At 41.7% G+C, this 21,080-nt stretch overlaps 1 protein-coding gene across 6 annotated transcripts in view; it reads left to right on the top strand.

The window, feature by feature from the left end:
- The window catches only part of SAFB (scaffold attachment factor B), a 60,752-nt gene that overhangs the window by 823 nt on the left and 38,849 nt on the right, over positions 1 to 21,080 (top strand). For 5 of the 6 annotated variants that reach the window (XM_061150596.1, XM_061150593.1, XM_061150598.1 and 2 more), the window contains exons 2-8: positions 2,683 to 2,767; positions 12,069 to 12,133; positions 12,214 to 12,418; positions 16,066 to 16,124; positions 18,916 to 18,943; positions 19,892 to 20,402; positions 20,827 to 20,876. In XM_061150596.1, coding sequence (XP_061006579.1) covers positions 2,683 to 2,767; positions 12,069 to 12,133; positions 12,214 to 12,418; positions 16,066 to 16,124; positions 18,916 to 18,943; positions 19,892 to 20,402; positions 20,827 to 20,876 — 1,003 coding nt within the window. The remainder of the gene's footprint in view (positions 1 to 2,682; positions 2,768 to 12,068; positions 12,134 to 12,213; positions 12,419 to 16,065; positions 16,125 to 18,915; positions 18,944 to 19,891; positions 20,403 to 20,826; positions 20,877 to 21,080) is intronic. The other variant, XM_061150595.1, reaches the window with a different exon arrangement.

Raw genomic sequence — 21,080 nt, 5'->3', positions numbered from 1 at the left:
GCCTCCTCTGGGGAGAGAGATGCTGCTTGATCCGTTAGGGCCTAGAAGTCTAGAATAGGGGGGCTAGTTTACGAAGTAACCTTATCAAGAAGGTATTGGGAGCGGGATTGAGGGGGAACGGCTCGGGGACTCAGCCTGGCAGGAAAAGTGATGGTTGTAATAAAGACCAGAAATGAAACTTACAGTTAGACTTCAGAACCTAAGGGCTCTGCCAGTCTCTTGACCCGATCTTGAGCGTGAAAGACATTTTAACCCTCTCTGGGTCTGTTTCTCCTTGTGACCAAAAGAGGAAAATATTAATTCTTAGTCGTTAAGAGTTAAGGAAGATGGCCCAAAATGTGCTTGGCATGCTACCTGTAGCATATAAACATTCAAAGTGCAATTGCTGTCACAATGAACTTTTCTCTCTGTGAGCACTGTGTGGTATTTGCAATCTGGGTGTTACTGATCCCTGCCTTGGGGGGTTCTGAGGGATGCGTTCCAAAAGCAGAGAGTTAAGTGTGCTTTTCTACTTTCCCTGTTCTGTGTGATTCTGGTGGCTTCTTTCACTGTCTTTGGACTTCTCTGTGATCTCTAACTAAGCCTTGTCACCTATCCTCCGCCCCCCACCCCCCCCAAGCAGTGCAGTCTGTGACTCATTCCACCCTCTCCTGCCTCCCAAACAACAGAGGATCAGTTTTTGTTTATTAATTGCTGTTTAGAGGAAGTGGGGGTTATTTCCTATTATCCAGATAAGGAAACAGGCTGGAGAGTGGTGAGTTAACTTGCTCTGAGTCAGTAGTGCCTTTGTAACTTGAGTGTGTGTGTCTTTCACTATAGACACTAACTCCCTCTAAGCAAACAGGGCAGGCAGTTCACCCACAGAAGTGTTTACATGAAGAAGATGCAAGGAGGGGAGAGTTGGTACCCAGGGACCTGTGATCCATGGTGTTACTAGCCTTAGGGCTTCCTGTCAGTAAAGGGAAATTGGTGGGGGTGGGAGGCTTTAGCCATTATTCCCCCAGATAGTCCACAAGCCTTTGATGCTGATAGGGTGGCATTGAACCTTCCTGTGAGGCTGTTGGTTGAAGCTCCTGTGATCTTCCACCAGCATCTCTGAGGGGAAAAATCTGTTCCTTCTTCCTCTCCTCTTCACTTTCTTAGGGATGTGCTCAAAATACACAAACACCATTGGCGTATATACCCATCTGCCACCTTACCCGAGCAAGTCTGGAAGTACTGGAGTTCTTCTCTTCTACTTCTGTCACCTATTGTTTTGTCCCTTCTTTGGTTTGTTTGTTAATTTATTCTTTTAGGAAGAACAAAAGAGGGGAAGGTGGAGGTGACAACACACAAAGTGTAATTTGGCAAGGCCTGTAAGGATGACTCAGAGCCTATAGTCCCCCCAGGGACAACCCTGTAAACACTACACCTGGACGGGATGACCTGAGGAGCGGACCGGTCCACCTGTCTGGGGTAGTTGTTGTATTCTCCTGCTGGTGGTCCAGAATCTTTTGTCTCCAGAAAGAGAGCAGGGACTTTTTGTTTGAGCCCTCCTCCTGGAGAAGGAAATGACAACACACTCCAGTACCCTTGCCTGGAAAATCCCACGGATGGAGGAGCCTGGTAGGCTACAGTCCACAGGGTTGCAAAGAGTTGGACACGACTGAGCAACTTCACTCACTCAGGCCAGGACATAACTTCAAATCTTTCTGGCTCTAGCTTCAGAGAGAAGGGAGAGATTTTCTTTTTCTTGGTACAGGTTAGGTATGGAGCCCCCAAACCTCATTCTGAACTTAGACTTTACCAAGCTAGAATACTCCTGAGAATCTTTGAGACTTCTGAAACTATTTACAAATAGAACCACATTTGAAATGGATTTAAACAGAACATGGGCTCCCAGGACTATGCAGTAGAAAAAGGGTTTTCAAAAATCTGATTGTGAAGCCTGGTGTCTGGGGATATCAGCATTGACAGGCTTGGTCCGTGTTCTTTTGATTGATTGTTTTGTGGGTTTTTTTTTTTTCCCTCCTCTGAGTGCCTCCTTGGTGGCCTACACAGTGCTGAGCATAAGTGGGAGCTAGTCAAGTGAAGGACAGGCTCTTGGGATGACAGGCGGGACTTGTCAAGAGATCCTTATAATTTTCTGTTCAATGAAGCAGGTTCCCTGGTGGTTGAGAACTAGACCTTAGGAATCCGTCAGAGAGATGAGTGAGGGATGAAGTAGTCTGTGTCCCATCCCATGCCATGTCCTTATTCTGTCCAGATGGTGCTAGTGCAGGTGTTGAAAAGGGATCAGGAAGAGAGTTGAACAGTACAGTGTTGAGGAATGTCATAGGTAATTTGGCCCAGGAATAGGGTCAATCAGATTGTGGTGATAATTCTAAAAATAAGCTGACTGTTCGATGAGTGCTTGCTTTTTGTGGCTAATAGGAATTCTCCTGACAGCTTTCCAGGGTAAGAACTTTAATTAGCCCCTCATACTAGAGTGAAAAACAAACTCGGAACAATTAAGTAAGCCTGCCTGAGACCAGGCAGCCAAGGTACGGTAGAATCAGTCTACCTCTGGGGCCCTTGCTGCAACAGAAAGAAGGGCTGAATGAGTAAGGAGAGGCCCTTTCCAGATCAGCCCCTGAAGCTTCTGTGAAAGTCGAGTCTGCTTGCTGCCTTTTTGGGTGAACTTTTCTTTTGCCTTCCCTTTAGGCAATTGAAGATGAGGGAGGTAATCCTGATGAAATTGAAATTACCTCTGAAGGAAATAAGAAGACATCAAAGAGATCCAGCAAAGGTATGGAGGGTGATGTTAGGAACTTCTTTCAAACTGCTTCCTCTGCTAATGTGCCTGTGGACTGCCCTGTGAATCTTTGATGGACCTTGAATGAAGGTGTGCATTTTCTTTCAAGATCTCTCCATTGTATTTTTGTTTGCAAGGGATTTGGGAAGTCTTGGCACAGAAGAGGTACTGACACCTTTACTTATTTTCTTCTGTAGGTTTCTCGGCAGCTGTTGCTTATCCAGAGTCTTAACCTTCTTGAGTTAGAGAGTGTTTAGGATTACTTGAGTCTCCTATTGCTCTGACTTGTGGAAAATAACTTCCCTTTTAGATACCGCCTGGGCAAAAACAGAGTCATCACTTTTACAGATGCTGCTTTCAAAAACTGTCTACTGCATAAAAACCAGGTTCCACATGGCATTAAAGACCCTTACCATTGCCCCAGATGGTCCCTTCACGCTCCCCGCCCCACCCCACGTTCCTCTATTCCATCCACCTGCAATTAGGTCCCAAACCTGTGGTTTACTCCATCCACTCCTCTTCCCCATCTGTCTGGATTCGAGTCCTAGTTCATCACGAGACAACTTCTGATCTCACCAGTAGCAAGTTTTCTCTCCTTAGGTCCTCTGCACTGCTCCGGCTTGATTTCAGGTTGTTGAGGACAGAAGCTGCGTCTTCCTTGTTTTCCTACTTAGTATTTGCTCATGAATTACTTCCTAATTGAATTCAGTGACATCCAACTACTGTTTTAGAAAAGAATCAGCTAAAACTGGTCATTTGGGCTATCCTGAAAGTTCTCTTGGTAATTGGAGGTTTTGTTGCTCAGGCCCCAAAACAAAATAAAATACCTTCACCTGGCCAGCGGTGAAGACTGGGTGTGAAATGTCTGAGAGGCAGGCACCAGTGTCGACCAGGCTGTGTGGTGTATTAGCTCTGGTAGAAGAGCAGTCAGTGACCTCACTTTGAAATGAAGTCACTGTGTGGTCCACAGTTCATCATGCATTTTTCAATTTGCCCAAGTCAATGTTTTTTCCAAAGCAGAGTACTTAAAAAATCAATAGAGAACACAATATTGTAATTATCCTTCAATTAAAAACAAATAAATTAAGGAGAAAAAAATCAACAGAGATAGATTATTATGGGGCAGGGGAGAAATAGAGCCTGTGGAGCTCCTTTTTTGCTTTCTTTTTCTCTTTAACAGAAAAAGAAATCCTTGTGTTAAAAGTTTTTAGGAATACAGTAGGCATTAAATAAAGGAGGCAATCCATTATTAAGATTATGAGCATATTTTCCCAGACTTCTGTGTGTCTAAAGTCACCTAAAAACAAATACAGAAGGATGTTCACACACCTGTGTACCTTTGTCTTTCCTTAAAAAATTGTTCCAACTGCACACAGTGTTCTGTACTTTTTTTACTTAGCCTGTAAAGGGAATTTTCAATAGTGCTGAAAATAAAAACCTCATTTTTTTTAACAGTGAATAATCATTCTTCGTATGACTGTACCACAGTTGAGCTCCTCAGTCTTATTACTAGACTATTTGTTCCAGTTTTCAGCATGGCCGTGAACCAGAATTAACTCTGCTGAAGGAATATGTTTTTGTTAACTAGAGAAGTAGAATTCTTGGGTCAAAGAATATGCGCATTTTATTTTAAAAATAGTTCTTAACAAATAGTTCTCCAACAGGCTGTACTGGTTAATAACTAGCAACATCAGGGAATTGCAGAGGGTGCCTGTTTCTTTAAATTCTTACTTAATGCTGAATGTTATGTCTTTTTAAAAATGTTGCCTTGTGTATAGAAGTATCTCATTGTATGAATTTCTCCACAGCTAAAGTTTTTATTTATATTTCTTCACAGGTTAAACAGTTTCTGATAACTGACTGCCTGTATCTTCTGAATTGCTTTTTCATGCCTGCTGCCCACTTTTCTGCTGGGTTGTTAGTCTTACTGACTTTTGATAGTGCTTTCTCTCTATAAAATGTCACAATTGTTTTTTCCCAGTTTGTTATTTGACTTAACTACTTTGTGGTGTTTTGGTCTTTAAAATTTTTATCTTTAATACAGGCAATACAATCAACCTATATGGGTTCTAGATTTTATGAAAGTTGCTCAGTTGTGTCCGACTCTTTGTGACTCCATACAGTCCATGGAATTCTCTACGCCAGAATACTGGAGTGGGTAGCCTTTCCGTTCTCCAGGGCATCTTCCCAACCCAGGGATCAAACCCAGGTCTCCCTCACTGCAGGTGATTCTTTACCAGTTGAGCCATAAGAGAAGCCCAAGAATACTGGAGTGTGTAGCCTATCCCTTCTCCAGTGAATCTTCCTGACCCAGGAATTGAACTGGGGTCTCCTGCATTTCAGGTCAATTATTTACCAACTGAGCTATCGGGGAAGCCCCAAAATAGAGGACAGCACGCCTGAACAGGAACTTGAACCCTGGACCCTCAGATTAAAAGTCCGATATTCTACCTACTGAGCTATCTAGGCTCCTATTTTAGGAGCTGTCCAGGCTCCTAGATTTTTTCTTGTATATTGAAAGACTATCCTTTGCTTTAAAATTGCTTTTTAAAAAGTCTGCATTGTGGAGTAGTATTTATCGTTTTATTTTGAGTTCATTTGGAATTTATTTTTGCATATGATGTGAAGTAAGTAGGGATCAAAATATGGATTTTTAAAAAATACATATTATTTATTTATTTGGCTGTACCGGTCTTAGTTGCAGCATGTAGGATCTAGTTATCTGGCCAACGATTGAACCTGCATTGGGAGCGTGGCATGTTAGCCTCTGGACCACCAGAGAAGTTCCAATATGGGATTTCTATTAAATTTCTTGTGCCCTTCCTTGCCCAATCAATCATACTACCTACCTGTCCCTCAGGGGGAAAAAAAGTGATGATTTTGACCATAGATGATTAGTTTTGCCTGTTTTAAAACTTCATCTAGAACCATTCAATATAAAGTTGGGCAGGTGCATGCCGCTTATGGGAATCTTAGTTCCCTGACCAGGGATTGAACCCAAGCCCTCAGTAGTGAGAACATGGAATTCTAACCACAGGACTGCCAGAGAATTTCCAATACAAACTCTTTTGTGTCTGGTGTCTTAGCTTGGAGTAATTATATTTTGCAGTTAAGATTTTAGCTGAAAATAGAGGTTTTTTTTTTCCCTGCCCTGTTTGAACAAATTCAAAATTGTTTGAAATCTGGTTGTTTTAATCAGAGTCCTGGAAAGCATGAAAACTGGAAGTATTAGTTGATCAGTGCAACCCCATGGACTGTGACTGGCCAGGCTTCTCTGTCCATGGGATTTCCCAGGCAAGAATACTGGAGTGGGTAGTCATTCTCTTCTCCAGGGGATCTTCCCACCCAGGGGTCAAACCCCGGTCTCCTGCACTGGCAGACAGACTAGAAAGAATACCTCAGGTAATTTCAGCATTTCTCCAAGGTAGTTTTACACCAGTACTTTGTTTAACTCTTTTAGACTCTTAAAATAATTAGTAGCAAAGTAATTTATCTAGAAGAGCAAAGTCAGCATGTTTACTTTTTAAACTATTGCCTGATTCTGTGTTGCAAGCATGCATGCTAAGTCGCTTCACTCGTGTTCGACTCTTTGTGACCTGTGGACTGCAGCCCACCAAGCTCCTCTGTCCATGGGATTCTCTAGGCAGGATTACTGAAGTGGGTTGCCGTGCCCTCCTCCAGGGTGTCTTCCTGACTCAGTGATCAAACCCATATCTCTTACATCTCCTGCATTGCAGGCGGATTCTTTACCTCTAAGCCACTGGGTTATTGGGTTGTTTTTGTTTCTTTTGACATGATATCTCTTCTTTCTTTTTTAAAAATAACTATCAAATACATTTTAATAATTGGCAAAATTTTGAATAGATTCTTCACAAGAAAATATAAATAAATGGCCAATGACCACATCAAAAATTGCTTATCATTAGCTAACAAAGAAATGAAAATTAAAGTGATTTGAAATACTAGAAAACAAATGTTTAAAAGATATAGAAAAACAAACTTCCATACCTACTTCCACCCACTGCTGTAGAATATGTAAAATGATACAGCTATTTTGGGAGAAAAATTGGCACATACAAAATTAAAAATTCATCTAAAATGTTAATACAACTCATATTATTCAGCTCCTATATTATTAGCTAAAATAAATGAAAGTGTAGATCCATAAAAGAATTTGAACATGAATGTACAGTATATCTTTTTTTAAGAGACATAATTTCATGCTTAGAAATGATACAAGAATAATACAAGAAATTCTCATAAATCCTCAACCAGATTCCCCAGATGTTGTCATTTTTACATTTGTTTTAACCTTTTCTTTCTCAACGGAGAGAGGGAAGACAGAAGAGAGAGATGGAGAGAGAAAGAAAAGGATAAAACAAGTGTAATATATATCATTTTCCTTTTCTGCTGAACTACTTGAGAATAACTTACAAGTACGTGTGCCCCTTTGCCCCTACATTCTATAGTATTTTCTAAAGACAAGAACATTGCATAGCTATATATGTAGTTATCAAAATCAAGAAATTGATATAATACTGTTTTCTAGTCTTATTTAGATTTGGTCATTTGTTCCAAAAATGTTCTTCATAACTCAAAAGAGAAAAAAAACTAGGGTCTTGCATTGTCTTCAGTTATCATGTCTTCTTGATGTCCTTTAATCTGCAACACTTCCCAAGACTTTGTGTTTGTGACAGTACCATTTTTTTTTTTTGAAAGTACAGACCATCTATTTTGAAACCTGTTTTTCAATTTGGGTTTTATTGGGAGGTTTGGGGGGGGGGGGGTTCCTCGCATGATTAGGTTCAAATTATACACTTTTGTCAGAAATACCACTGGAAGTATGATTTTTCTGTTTCCCTCCTAGGGGCACATCCTGACAGTTTGTGCAAGTGACTTAAGGGTATTGGTTGGGTTTCTCCACAGAAGAGTTTGTAATTGTGTCTGCGGGGAGGGTACCATATTCTGTGCAGTGCAGCCAAAATTTTTTTTAAAAGAAACTATAAAGAAAAATAAATTTAGCTACTTGAAAGTTTTAAAGTTTTAAGTGTTTCTTAATAAAACATACCATAAATAGATACAATTGGGAGAAAATACTGCAATACACTAATATCTAGAAAGCATTAAATAGTCCTACAAACTAATAAAGAAAAATAGACAATCCAGTAGAGAAAGGACAGAGATGATGAATAGGCAGGTCACAGATGAAAACAAACAAGGCCTATATTCAAAATAAATTTCCTTGAAGGGAAGCAAATAAAAGAAAGAGATAATACTTTTTGCCTATTACACTGGTAAAAATTTACATAATTCTAAATATCCCACATTGGCCAGGGGGTGAGGAAATGGGAAGTCATTGGAAATGGTAAATTAACAAAGCTGCTTTCCGGGGCAGGGATGACTAAACTAAGGAACGCTATAGCATGAAATAAATGATGGGGCTGAATCAATGTATAGGGCAAGACTATTTTCCAAGGCCTTTATAGAGTAACAATGTATATACAATATGATTCCATACATAACAAGTTCATTTCCATTTGAATGGTATGTGTGTAAATCCGAAAGAAAGTGGTTTCAAGGACCACCAAGCTGCTATCAATGGTTACCCCTTAGAAGTACAACGGAGACAAGGGAGAATAACTTTGTCATGTACTTATGAGGGTAGATCTTTTATTAGTAAACTAAAATTTACCATGAAGTGGTATGAATCTTTTAATGAGTTCAGTTCAGTTCAATTGCTCAGTCGTGTCTGACTCTTTGCGACCCCATGGACTGCAGCACGCCAGGCCTCCCTGTCCATCATCAACTCCTGGAGTTTACTCAAACTCATGTCCATGAGTCGATGATGCCATCCAACCATCTCATCCTCTGTCATCCCCTTCTCCTGCCTTCAATCTTTCCCAGCATCAGGATCTTTTCAAATGAGTCAGCTCTTCACATCAGGTGGCCAACGTATTGGAGTTTCAGCTTCAGCATCAGTCCTTCCAATGAATATTCAGGACTGATTTCCTTTAGAATGGATTGGTTGGATCCCCTTGCAGTCCAAGGGACTCTCAAGAGTCTTCTCCAACACCACAGTTCAAAAGCATCAATTCTTTGGCGCTCAGCTTTCTTTATAGTCCAACTCTCACATCCATACATGACTACTGGAAAAACCATAGCCTTGACTAGATGGACCTTTGTTGGCAAAGTAATGTCTCTGCTTTTTAATATGCTGTCTAGGTTGGTCATAACTTTTTTTCCAAGGAGTAAGCATCTTTTTATTTCATGGCTGCAGTCACCATCTGCAGTGATTTTGGAGCCCAAAAAAATAAAGTCTGCCGCTGTTTCCACTGTTTCTCCATCTATTTGCCATGAAGTGACAGGACCAGATGCCATGATCTTAGTTTTCTGAATGTTGAGCTTTAAGCAAACTTTCTTACTCTCCTCTTTCACTTTGATCAAGATGCTCTTTAGTTCTTCTTCACTTTCTGCCATAAGGGTGGTGTCATCTGCATATCTGAGGTTATTGGTATTTCTCCCAGCAGTCTTGATTCCAGCTTGTGCTTCCTCCAGCCCAGCATTTCTCACGATGTACTCTGCATATAAGTTAAATAAGCAGGGTGACAATATACAGCCTTGACATACTCCTTTTCCTATTTGGAACCAGTCTTTTGTTCCATGTCCAGTTCTAACTGTTGCTTCCTGACCTGCATACAGATTTCTCAAAAGGCAGGTCAAGTAGTCTGGTATTCCCCATCTCTTGAAGAATTTTCCACAGTTTATTGTGATCCACACAGTCAAAGGCTTTTACATAGTTAATAAAACAGAAATAGATGTTTTCCTGGAATTCTCCTGCTTTTCTATGATCCAGCAGATGTTGGCAATTTGATCTCTGGTTCCTCTGCCTTTTTTAAAACCAGCTTGAACATCTGGAAGTTCACAGTTCACGAATTGTTGAAGCCTGACTTGGAGAATTTTGAGCATTACTTTGCTAGTGTGTGAGATTAGTGCAATTGTGTGGTAGTTTGAGCATTCTTTGGCATTGCCTTTCTTAGGGATTGGAATGAAAACTGACCTTTTCCAGTCCTGTGGCCACTGCTGAGTTGTATGTATGAATGTATTTGTGTAATCAAACAAATTTTGAAAAATATTCACCTGCCCACATCCAGCCAGCCACACAGGGTGCTGGTGGGTAATCCCAACAGAAGAGAAGGTTGTGGCTGAGAGAAGGTTATGAAGACAAAAACCATGCAGTCCTTTGGTTTGGAGATTGCAAATGTGGGAGGCCTTTTTACTCTTTGGAGGAAGAATTTGAGGGGTACCTTTTCTCTTAGTAGTACCAAAAACAGTTGCTTTAGTTTTTGCCACAGTGATATTTCTCATTCACATTAATTTCGGATTCATTGAGACACATTGTTTTTCATCTTTGGAAAGTAGGGTATCTTTCCCCAAATAGTGATTGTTTGTAAGCATCCCGATGGGGATGTGTTTTCCATATTGAAGACTGGATGTTCTTAGGACTGCACATTCTCTTGACATTGCTTGTTAGGGCATTTCTTACCTGGGAGAATTCTCCCCTGGAAGGGATTCAGGCTGCAGTGTACCTGTGCGTCCTGCTTGTAGTGAGATCTGGATCTGCCTGATGAAAACCTGCTGCCTTCTTGTGAAAGGGAGAAAGACAGTAGAAAGGGTGGCAAGTTTCTGGTAGTCTGTTTAGATTTTTCCTACTAACTCACTGGAACTGGGCAAAAGCCAATGTGCGTATTCTAGAATGGTACGAGTCTGTGGAAATCTTGGTGTATCTTCCTAGCATATTTATAAAGACCACTGGGTTGAGTTCCAGATATTTTTGAAAGTTTAAGGTGCGTTTTGCCATAGGAATATTATACAGTGGTACTGAGATTCCCAGCCAGCTACCAAGACTATTTGCACATAATGTATTGTATACTAGTATTAGTGTCACAATTCTCTGTGTTCCTAAATAAAATATTTCTGAAAACATGAGTGAAATATAGAATATGGAAAAATCAAGTACATATAGTATAAGAAAATTCTCAAGTCTAAATTATGGTATAAATGATTAGGGTTGAGCTTTTTCACTCCCCCCCGCCCCAACACACATTTTACACATTCTATGTACATTTATAAGATTAATCATTAAATATAAGTGGATTAATGTCTAGTTCTTTTATATTACTTGAAAAATACTTAATGACCTTAAAAAATTGATCTTCACTTTGGGGGAAAATGATGATATCTCCATATAATGCTATGAAGGAATATAGAAACCTGTTCACAAAATACTAAATGCAAAGATTATAAAATGGCAGTACCATTTTCAAAACCAGCGTATATGTCCGTACGTAGCACAATATGGGAGGATATCCATACCCCACTGTATGACAGCTCCATGGCTCACTCTAGATGGTAAATTCTGAAAGGCTTTTACTTTCTTTTTGTTTTTCTGTGTTTTCCTTATATGTAATTGTCTCTGGGAAAACACATTTCACATTCCTTAACTAAAAACAGCACTTTTTTGGGTTTGTTTTTTTGTTTGTTTGTTTTGATTTTTGTGTGTTTTTTGTTTGTTTTGGTTTTGTTTGTTTTTTGCCATGCAGTTTGTGGGATCTTAGTTCCCTGACCAGGTTTTGAACCTGAGCCATAGGCAGTGAAAGCACAGAATGCTAACCACTGGAGTGCCGGGGAATTCCCCACAGCAGCATGTTTATATGAGATACTATGCTCCCCATAACCAAAGCCACTTAACAAGAAGGGCAGGCCTGGAAAAGTTCTGGTTGCCTCCACCTTATTAAGAATCCATTTCCAGCTCCTCAAACTTCCAGTTGATAAGAGCAGAACCACTTCTGAGCTCCAGAAGTGCCAGCTCCAGTGCCAGCTCTGGTATTTTGGCCACCTGATGCACTGAGCCGACTCATTGGAAATGATTGATTTGGGAAAGATTGAGGTCAAGAGGAAAAGAGGATGGCAGAGGATGAGATGGTTAGATAGCATCACTGACTCAGTGGATGTGTTTGAACAAACTCCAGGAGATAGTGAAGGATGGGGGAGATTGTCGTGCTGTAGTCCATGGGGTACCAAAGAGTCAGATACGACTTAGCAACTGAACAACAAGAACTTCTACTAGGGGGTAGATTGGCCCTACCATTCCTGGATTACTGTGTTTCTAAATGGAGAAGTGCCACGGGTGTTTTAGGTTGTTATCTTTCTTCAGTGCTTAAGGCGTATAAAAATGAAAGTTGTCACTTCTGGAAAATGCACATCATTGATCTCATACCATAAATTATTCCTTCAGGCCGCAAGCCAGAAGAAGAGAGTTTGGAAGATAATGGGCTAGAGGAAAATTCTGGGGATGGACAGGTATGTGAACCTCGTCACTGATCAGCTCCATGTATGGACCAGTGACCATCATCTGATGCTTGTATTTTTCTTTGTCACAGGAGGATGTTGAGACCAGTTTGGAGAACTTACAGGTCATCGACATGATGGATATCAGTGTGTTGGATGAAGCAGAGATTGATAATGGGAGCATTGCAGACTGTGTGGAAGATGACGATAACCTCCAGGAGTCCCTGTCTGACAGTAGAGAGCTAGTAGAGGAGGAGATGCAAGAGCTTCCGGAGCAACTTCAAGAACATGCTGTAGGTACCTTGGCAGGGTCTCGAGGATGTATCCTAGATGTAATAATTCCTCAAATAGCCTAACAAATGATAAGCTTTATATTTGGAATTATGTTCTTTTAATGCCATTTCAGTACATGTTTGACTCATCCATTCACATGTAAAAAATTAGATGAGTTTGAAAAGCACACTTTGCTTCATTGAAAAATGGTGTCTTGTGAGGAGTAATTGTATCTGCTCTCCATTTGAATAGCATTAAGCATCTTGAGGACACTAGTCTAGCCTTTTTATTATAGGAGATTGCTCTGTGGTGTGACAACTGTGATTCCTTGAAAATACCAAAGCAGCTTGAAAGTTAGTTTTTTGCTGTCATCTCCTGCTAAGTCACCTCAGTCATGTCCGACTCTGTGCGAGCCCATGGACGGCAGCCCACCAGGCTCCCCCGTCCCTGGGATTCTCCAGGCAAGAACACTGGAGTGGGTTGCCATTTCCTTCTCCAATGCATGAAAGTGAAAAGTGAAAGTGAAGTTGCTCAGTCGTGTCCGAGTCTTAGCGACCCCATGGTCTGCAGCCTACCAGGCTCCTCCGTCCATGGGATTTTCCAGGGTGGAAAATTTCCAGTACTGGAGTGGGGTGCCATTGCCTTCTCTGGTACTCTCCTAGTCAATCTTTAATGCTAACTTTGACCTTGTTTTTATTTTTTTTATTTTTTATTTTTTTACTTTATTTTTTTTTCATTTATTTTTATTAGTTGGATGCTAATTACTTTACAATATTGTAGTGGGTTTTGTCATACATTGACATGAATCAGCCATGGATTTACATGTATTCCCCATCCCGATCCCCCTTCCTACCTCCCTCTCTACCCAATCCCTCTGAGTCTTCCCAGTGCACCAGGCCCGAGCACTTGTCTCATGCATCCAACCTGGGCTGGTGATCTGTTTCACTATAGATAATATACATGTTTTGATGCTGTTCTCTCGAAACATCCCACCCTAGCCTTCTCCCACAGAGTCCAAAAGTCTGTTCTGTACATCTGTGTCTCTTTTTCTGTTTTGCATATAGGGTTATCATTACCATCTTTCTAAACTCCATATATATGTGTTAGTATACTGTAATAGTCTTTATCTTTCTGGCTTACTTCACTCTGTATAAGGGGCTCCAGTTTCATCCATCTCATTAGAACTGATTCAAATGAATTCTTTTTAATGGCTGAGTAATATTCCATGGTGTATATGTACCACAGCTTCCTTATCCATTCATCTGCTGATGGGCATCTAGGTTGCTTCCATGTCCTGACTATTATAAACAGTGCTGTGATGAACATTGGGGTGCACGTGTAACTTTGACCTTGTTTTTAAATGCTTAGCTTTTTGTGTGTTAGGAAGAAATCCAGGGTATGATACAATTGTGGTGAATATTATTTATTGAAGTCTGTCTGCCAGAAAGCATTAATCATTATTTCCTTTCATCCTTTTAACCACAGTTTTATATATATATAGATGCTATTATGCCCATTTTCCAGTTGGGGAAATCAGCGAGTAAAAGGGTAAAAAAAAAAAATCTCCAGGCAGCACAAAGCTCATATGAGAATAAGAATGAAGGCCAGGGTAATTCCAGAGTTCATATACAACTCATACACCACATTGTGTCAGTCCTGTTAATTTAGTGGATTATGTTATTTCCGTGAGGATGAATATTTCTCAGACAGAAAAGGCAATGAAAAATAGAAACCAGGAGACTTCTTTGTAGGAATTTCTAGGGGTCGGTCCTAGGCGGCACCTCATTTTCATAGCCTCCTGAGTTCTTTTACGGAACGTCTCCTGAGTGCTATGGGAGGAAGGAGACCATGTGCTCTGCCAGTCCATCCATCCACGTATGAGATTCCTTGAAATGTGTTTGCATTTCTTTTGGAACTGATCCTCAGTACCCTTCACAGTAGCAGGTTTTCATCTTTGAATGGCTGTGCCAGGGGTTGGGGGGTGGTGGGGGTGGTGGTGGCGGGGGTTATTTGGACACAGATAGGGTATGCAGTTGTTTATCTTTTGATGAGTCTGTCACTAGCTTCCTAAGAAGGAACACCAAAAACATGAGACTGTGAAACCCTTCCTTAGTGGCTGCTTCTTTAAGGCTGTTTCATTCCCTGTGATTAGAAGATAATATATTCAGTAACAAAAGCCTGAAAACTCCTAAATGTCTGTCAGTAAAGGTTAAATAACTATGGTTTAGTGGAACCAGTTGTTTAAGCAGTAACAGCATTGACTAAAGGTTGGTCACTTAACTTGCTCTGTGACCTTGGATAATTCACTTAACCTCTCTGAGCCTCATTTGCAAAAATAGATTTGAGGAAGTCTAAGTAGATGAATGTTTATTGCTAACTTGAAGCAGAAGTCGTCAAGCTGGCCACAGAGTTTTTGGAACACAGCCACACTTATTTGTGACAATTGTCTGTGGCTGACTTCTGAGAACAATCACAGAGTAGGGTAGTTATGACAGACTGTCTGGCTTACAAAGCCTAAAATATTTACTATCTGGCCCTTGACCTCGGTTTAGAGCAGTGCCTAGTGTATAGCAAACACAGTAGGGTTCTTGCTACTAAGACTTTTATTATGACTTCAGTAATATAGTGACTACTCCTGTATACCATATCAGTGAACTAAGCTTCTTTGTGTGAACTAAAATGATAATCTCCAAGATGGATGCAAAAGTAAGGTAGGAACCAGGATAATGTGCTGTTAATTAGGTAGACAGAAGAAGGGGAGATGGTCTTTGACATGAATGTATGCCCATGCTCTTAGGAGCATGCATAGAATGTCCTGAGATGATTGTGTCAGGGGAAGGAAGGAGTGGTGCAAGGTTGTAGTCATGTAAAGGTAATAACAGTACATGCTGATAAAATATTTGAAAAATATCCTCCCCCCAAAAAATAAACTAACATTCTGGACTTGATAGCAAACAGTCTAATTTATTGGGCCACACAACAATGATTTTATGACCTCCCCTTTCTGTGTTGAGGAATCCCTTGCCTCACTGGACAGAGCCCAGCTCTAAGAATAGAAACTCAGCATACCAGTGATTCTTCCCCTGCAGGTAGGGCAGTGATGGGTCACCTGGGCTTTGCCAGTCCTGTGCTCCTGTCCCCACATTCAGTTTGAAAGTTGATGATGCTAGGAGGGGGTGTCCCAGAGATGCCATTCCCACGCGAGCCATAGCCGCCCCAGAGGCAGCAGTCCCAGTGGTGGAGGCATCCAGGCTTCGGGAAGTCATGTTGGCCATGAAGTCTAAGAACCCCCTCTGCAACGTGATTCTAGACATTGTTCCTGGAAGACAGCCCCAACCCTGGTATTCTGGTCTATTGGGAGAACGTATATACTACCCAGCTGTACTTTTTTGCTTGACTTACACTATTGTTCTTTGTTTGATTTGTGTTTTGAGAACCCTCACTGATACCATTTAAGTGAGTCTCCTAGACTGTCTGCAGGTATATGTTTATGTACAACATTTCTCCAGTTGAGGTGGAATCACAATGTAATGCTGTTTTGATTCGTGCTCTGTTTAGAATGTCACCTTATGTGACTTTTCACGGCTGTAACTTTTCATTGTATGGATGTACTGTTATATTACCTTATTATTAATGTCATGAGTTTCGTTCTCCATTTGTTTTACAGGTAGAGGACAAAGAAAGTATAAACAATTTAGACACTTTATCACCTGACTTCACTGTATTACAGGTAAATTGTATGTCTCAATAATTTTAGAATCAAAGGTTAGACTACAGTTTTTGGAGACTACTTCCGATATCATGTGGCAGTCCCAACTAAAAGTCACCGGAAGGTCTGTTTCCTTTTTTGGCCTCCGTAGAGGGGGCTTTGGTTTCATCTTTCCCCGAATAGAATGTGTTAGTGAAAAGGGCTTGTTGTCTCGGCTCCCCCACCAGAACTGTGGATCCCTGCAACTAAGACCCAAGCCATTTGGGAGACTCTTGTTAATATGATGGCTAGGAGGACAGCCTGTGGGATCTGTCCTGGAGGGCCTCCTCTGCAGCAGAAATACTCAGGTGAGAAATGAGATGCAAGGGGGAGCAACCCCTCCCCAGGAGAGATGACTTGGGCTCAGATGAGGGTGCAGGAGGGTGAGGAAGGCCCAACACTGACATCACAGCTGGGAAAGGTGGATTCTCAGGGTTTCTGGTTCTCCATTTGGAAACTTCTCAGAAAGTACATAGATTTCTCTTGATGACTATAGCATCTTGGCTGTTTGACTGCCACCTATGTAAAAGTTAAATGTTAGATGAGAACAAATGAGATGTGCACTGACTTTCAGGTGTAGTTTGCATAAATGTGGATCTTGAGTTTCCTTTTACTTTTCCTGTCATCCTTTGAAGGTATAAACTTGGAATAAACCTGAGTATCTGATTTTCAGGAGAAAGTTTTGTGAGGAAATGAAAATACAGTCAGCTTTTTCCAGTCCTTGTTTTTTGTTTAAATAACGTCACCTGTGCTGATTAATTGGAAACTATCTTTCAGACAAGATCTTCGTTCACTTCTGCCAGGCAAGGGCTGGGTGTGTTATCAGTGACCCAGAAGCCAGCCTCCAGGAGGGTGTAAATACCAAGGAATCTTGGTGAAACCCAGCTGAGGTCTCTCCAGAGTTTATGTCTCCTCAGCTGAAGAGACACAACCTGTTCCTGACTCAGAAAGGAAAGGAGGAGTGGGGCCTGTCATCTTCTTGAGTGTCTCCTCAGTTCAGAGACTCCTGTGTATATTGTCTGGTCAGGACAGTACACATAGGCCCTCTCAGAGACAATGAGAATGTATACATTTCTGTCTAGGGAAAGTTAAGAGAACCATTCTGCCTAAAATGGTTGTTTCCTTCAGTGTAGAATCTTTAATTCCCAGCATGAAATGAAAAAAAAAAATTGATTACAAATGAAACTGTCAATGAAAATGACCTGTTTCCTAGGGCTCCCAAGAATGGCAGGTCAGTGCCCAGTGGACTGTGCAAACCATTCATGTGCATATAACTTACACGCTGAGCACTTACACATCTGAGCTGTCTCAGATGCATGAGGAGAGAGGCTGGTTGCCATCCTCCCTGTGTAAACAGAACGATCGGTAGAGACCTAACTGATACAGATTCAGTTCTCACACTCATTGCTCAGATCTTGGCTCTGCTGTGTGTCCTTGAGCGAATTTGTCAACCACAGTGTGCCTGTCTCCTAATCTGGGAAAAGAAGGATGATACTAATAGAACCATCCTGCTAGGGCTGTGTGATGATTGGTTAATATATGTGTATGTAAGATAGAATTTCTGCCTGAAACCTAGACAGTGCTTAGCAATGTGTGCTAGAGTTCCGGAATATTGTCACTTGTGCAGAGGGAATGTAGGTTCTAGGAACCACATTCCACACTGAGAGAAAATCCCTTCTGATAATTGGGCAGTCTCTCTGTGAGGAGGTGGTCCATGCACTAAATGCTGAGGCATGTGTAGGACTTGGCCTGCTTTGGAAAGAGGTGCAGATGAGCCTCGCAGGGAGGTTGGAATAGGGGTAGTAAAACCAAACTGTGTTGTTGGTGAGGAGTAGCGATGGTGTGTGGAGAAGGCAATGACACCCCACTCCAGTACTCTTGCCTGGAAAATCCCATGGATGGCGGAACCTGGTAGGCTGCGGTCCATGGGGTCGCTAAGAGTCAGACACGACTGAGCCACTTCACTTTCACTTTTCACTTTCACACATTGGAGAAGGAAATGGCAACTCACTCCAGGGTTCTTGCCTGGAGAATCCCAGGGATGGGGGAGCCTGGTGGGCTGCTATCTATGGGATCACATGGAGTCAGACATGACTGAAGTGACTTAGCAGCAGCAATGGTGTGCCGCTAGGGGCTCCTAGGGGTTGTTGAGGAATTGAAGCTGGCCTGGTTGGTGGGTGGGTGGTTGGAAGAGATAAGGAGGCATGTGTTATACTGTAGGGCTTTGATTGACCAAGTGGGCAGGGACAGTAAGACCACTGTGCAAAGTAAGAACAGGGGTCAAGCCACCCGTGCCTTCTTTCCCTCCATCTTTTGAGTTTTTGGAAACTAATGCTATGTTAACTATGTGCAAAACAATTTCCTGATATGTGTTAGGCATTCTTTTAGAAACTCAATGTAGAAAAATGAAAGCACTGTTCTCCAGACATATAAGACAATTTAGAAGGACAGACAGCAAGTGACAGGTTCATCACCATTAAACATACGGTTGCCAGGCGCTGGGAGATGCAGAAGCAGACGAGTGTAATGATGGACAGCAGTCCCCCTGGGATCAACCTGGGACGTGGGGCTTGGGACTAAGGTGGCTTAAGTGGGGTGGCAGCTCTCCAGCAGGCTCTTGCCTGGTAAAATCAGGCTTCTCCACCTGTTGGATTTGTGAGACTCCTTGTCTGTGTTTTTAAAAATTCCCTTCTTAGTTACTACACTTTGGGGTGTGAATAAATTCTAGGTTTCATCCATCTGGCACAGTTTTATTTTATGTTTTTTGTTGCAGGAAATCGAAGAGCCATCCATGGAGCCAGGTACTGTTAAATGAAAAACTTGGCATCAGGGTTTGGAGTCATTCTCATTTTCTTCCTTCTCTAATTTGGAATCTTTAATTTTAAAAAGTTACCTTACTCTAGTATACATTGTTTTAAAGGTTTACAATCCAGAACATACCAGGATCATAGAGATTGGAAACCCAGCCATATCACCAGATCTGTGAAAGTGGCTGATTTCTTATTTTGTAAAGCATATTGGTGAGATGAGATTATCTCATGCCTTTTTAAATGAACATGGCACTTAAACAGATACAGAGAGAGTTTGGATGCCTCTCAAAAGCCAATACCTCTGTACCCCACAAAGCAGATCTTGTGATATGGGGCAGTGTGTTAATTTTGTGGTTTTTAATTCAGGCAGTGCAGGCACTGGTAGGGAGACACCTTTTAAAACATTAAGACATAACTGGATTCCAGAAGAAGAAAAGGTTTCTTCATAAGAATTCCAGACAAATTCTATTCACTTTCTGGACTACAAATATCTCAGAGCACCGATGGAAGAGATTCTGGTTTTCATGTCAGACTGTTCTGTTAAAAGAAATTCAAAGAAATTTGGAAATTGAGCTCTGTTCAGTGAATGGTGATACACTGAGTTAAGCAACTTGGACTTTGGAAGCTAAATTTGGAAGAGTCATATATACACGCCGACAGAATGAAGACTGTCAAGAATCAGCCAGAAGGTGTTGGGGGTTAAATAAATCTCTGGGATGCTTTTCTCTTCCATGTAGCATAGAGGCTTACTCTAGCAGTCGGTCGGAGTGCAGGTAGTGTAACCAGTGTTAAGTTTGTGTACCCGCGGGTTTTCCAATCTCTGTGTAGCTAGCAGTTCTCTTCGTGTTAGTGTGGCCGCCGTGCCAGTTCCGCATTTGTGATTGCTTTATTTCCCTGGTAATTAAACCTTGTGCCATTCTATTCCTGTTAAATCCGTAGAAAATGAGAAAATACTCGACATTTTGGGGGAAACTTGTAAATCTGAGCCAGTAAAAGAAGAAGGTTCCGAGCTGGAGCAGCCATTTGCACAGGAAACAAGTAGCGTGGGGCCAGACAGAAAACTTGCGGAGGAAGAGGACCTTTTTGACAGCGCCCATCCGGAGGAGGGTGATTTAGATTTGGCCAACGAGTCAACAGCACACGCTCAGTCGAGCAAGGCAGACACCCTGTTAGCGGTAGTGAAAAGGGAGCCCGTGGAGCAGACAGGCGATGACGAGAGGACGGACTGTGAGCCTGTAGGGCTAGAGAAGCCAATTGAGCAGAGTAGTAAAGCCTCAGAGCACACGGAAGCCTGTAGCGAGGAGGCCGCGGAAGCGCCCCCGGAAGCCTCAAGCCCGGACCCCGGGGATAGCAAAGAAGACGTGAAGAAGTTTGCTTTTGAAGCTTGTAATGAAGTCCCTCCGGCTCCTAAAGAGTCCTCAGCCAGTGAGGGCGCTGATCAGAAAATGAGGTTTGTTTTTTCTCAGTTTTAGACCAGACGCTATCTCCTTTTCATTGGTCGTTTAATGACACACATGAGCTGTTTTTCTGCAATTGGCCAGCCAGACTGATGCAATTGTAGTTTATCTCTAAAGAATGTTTGATTTCTCTTTGTTTATTTTAAGCTGATTACATAATCTTTTTTTCTTTTCTCAACCTATCATGGTTGTTTTCTTTAATTCTTCCTAATTATCTTTAGCCCAGCAGAATTAATTAACTCCTGTGGGTCTGAAATCTTATGGTTAGGTCAGATTTCCAATACACGTTTGTAGGGGTATCATTTATTTCAGAACTAAATTTCGGGTAGGTATGCAACCTCAGCACATATTTTATAATTTTGAGTTAGTTTCCTCTCTGCTTCTTCCTTCTGGAGTGACATTGTCTTTTGTCTCTAGTTCTGTCGAAGATGACTCGGATACAAAAAAGCTTTCCAAAGAGGAGAAGGGTAAGTCAGCAGGGTGGCATCCCCAGGAGCGATGGTTCTAGTTGGCTCTAGCCCATCACACACCCATTTATACCTCACAGGCCTGTGAGCCTGTCTCGAAGCCTTTCTCCACTCTGGCCACCTGCTTCCTCACTCTGCGGGTTCTGGGTTGCAGGGCGGAATTGTCACTTTGATTTGATTGGGACACTTGATTTTGTCAGAGTC

The sequence above is a fragment of the Dama dama genome, chromosome 9, assembly GCF_033118175.1.
Source record: "Dama dama isolate Ldn47 chromosome 9, ASM3311817v1, whole genome shotgun sequence".
Lineage (NCBI taxonomy): Eukaryota > Metazoa > Chordata > Mammalia > Artiodactyla > Cervidae > Dama > Dama dama.
This window is presented reverse-complemented; position numbering and strand designations above follow the sequence as displayed.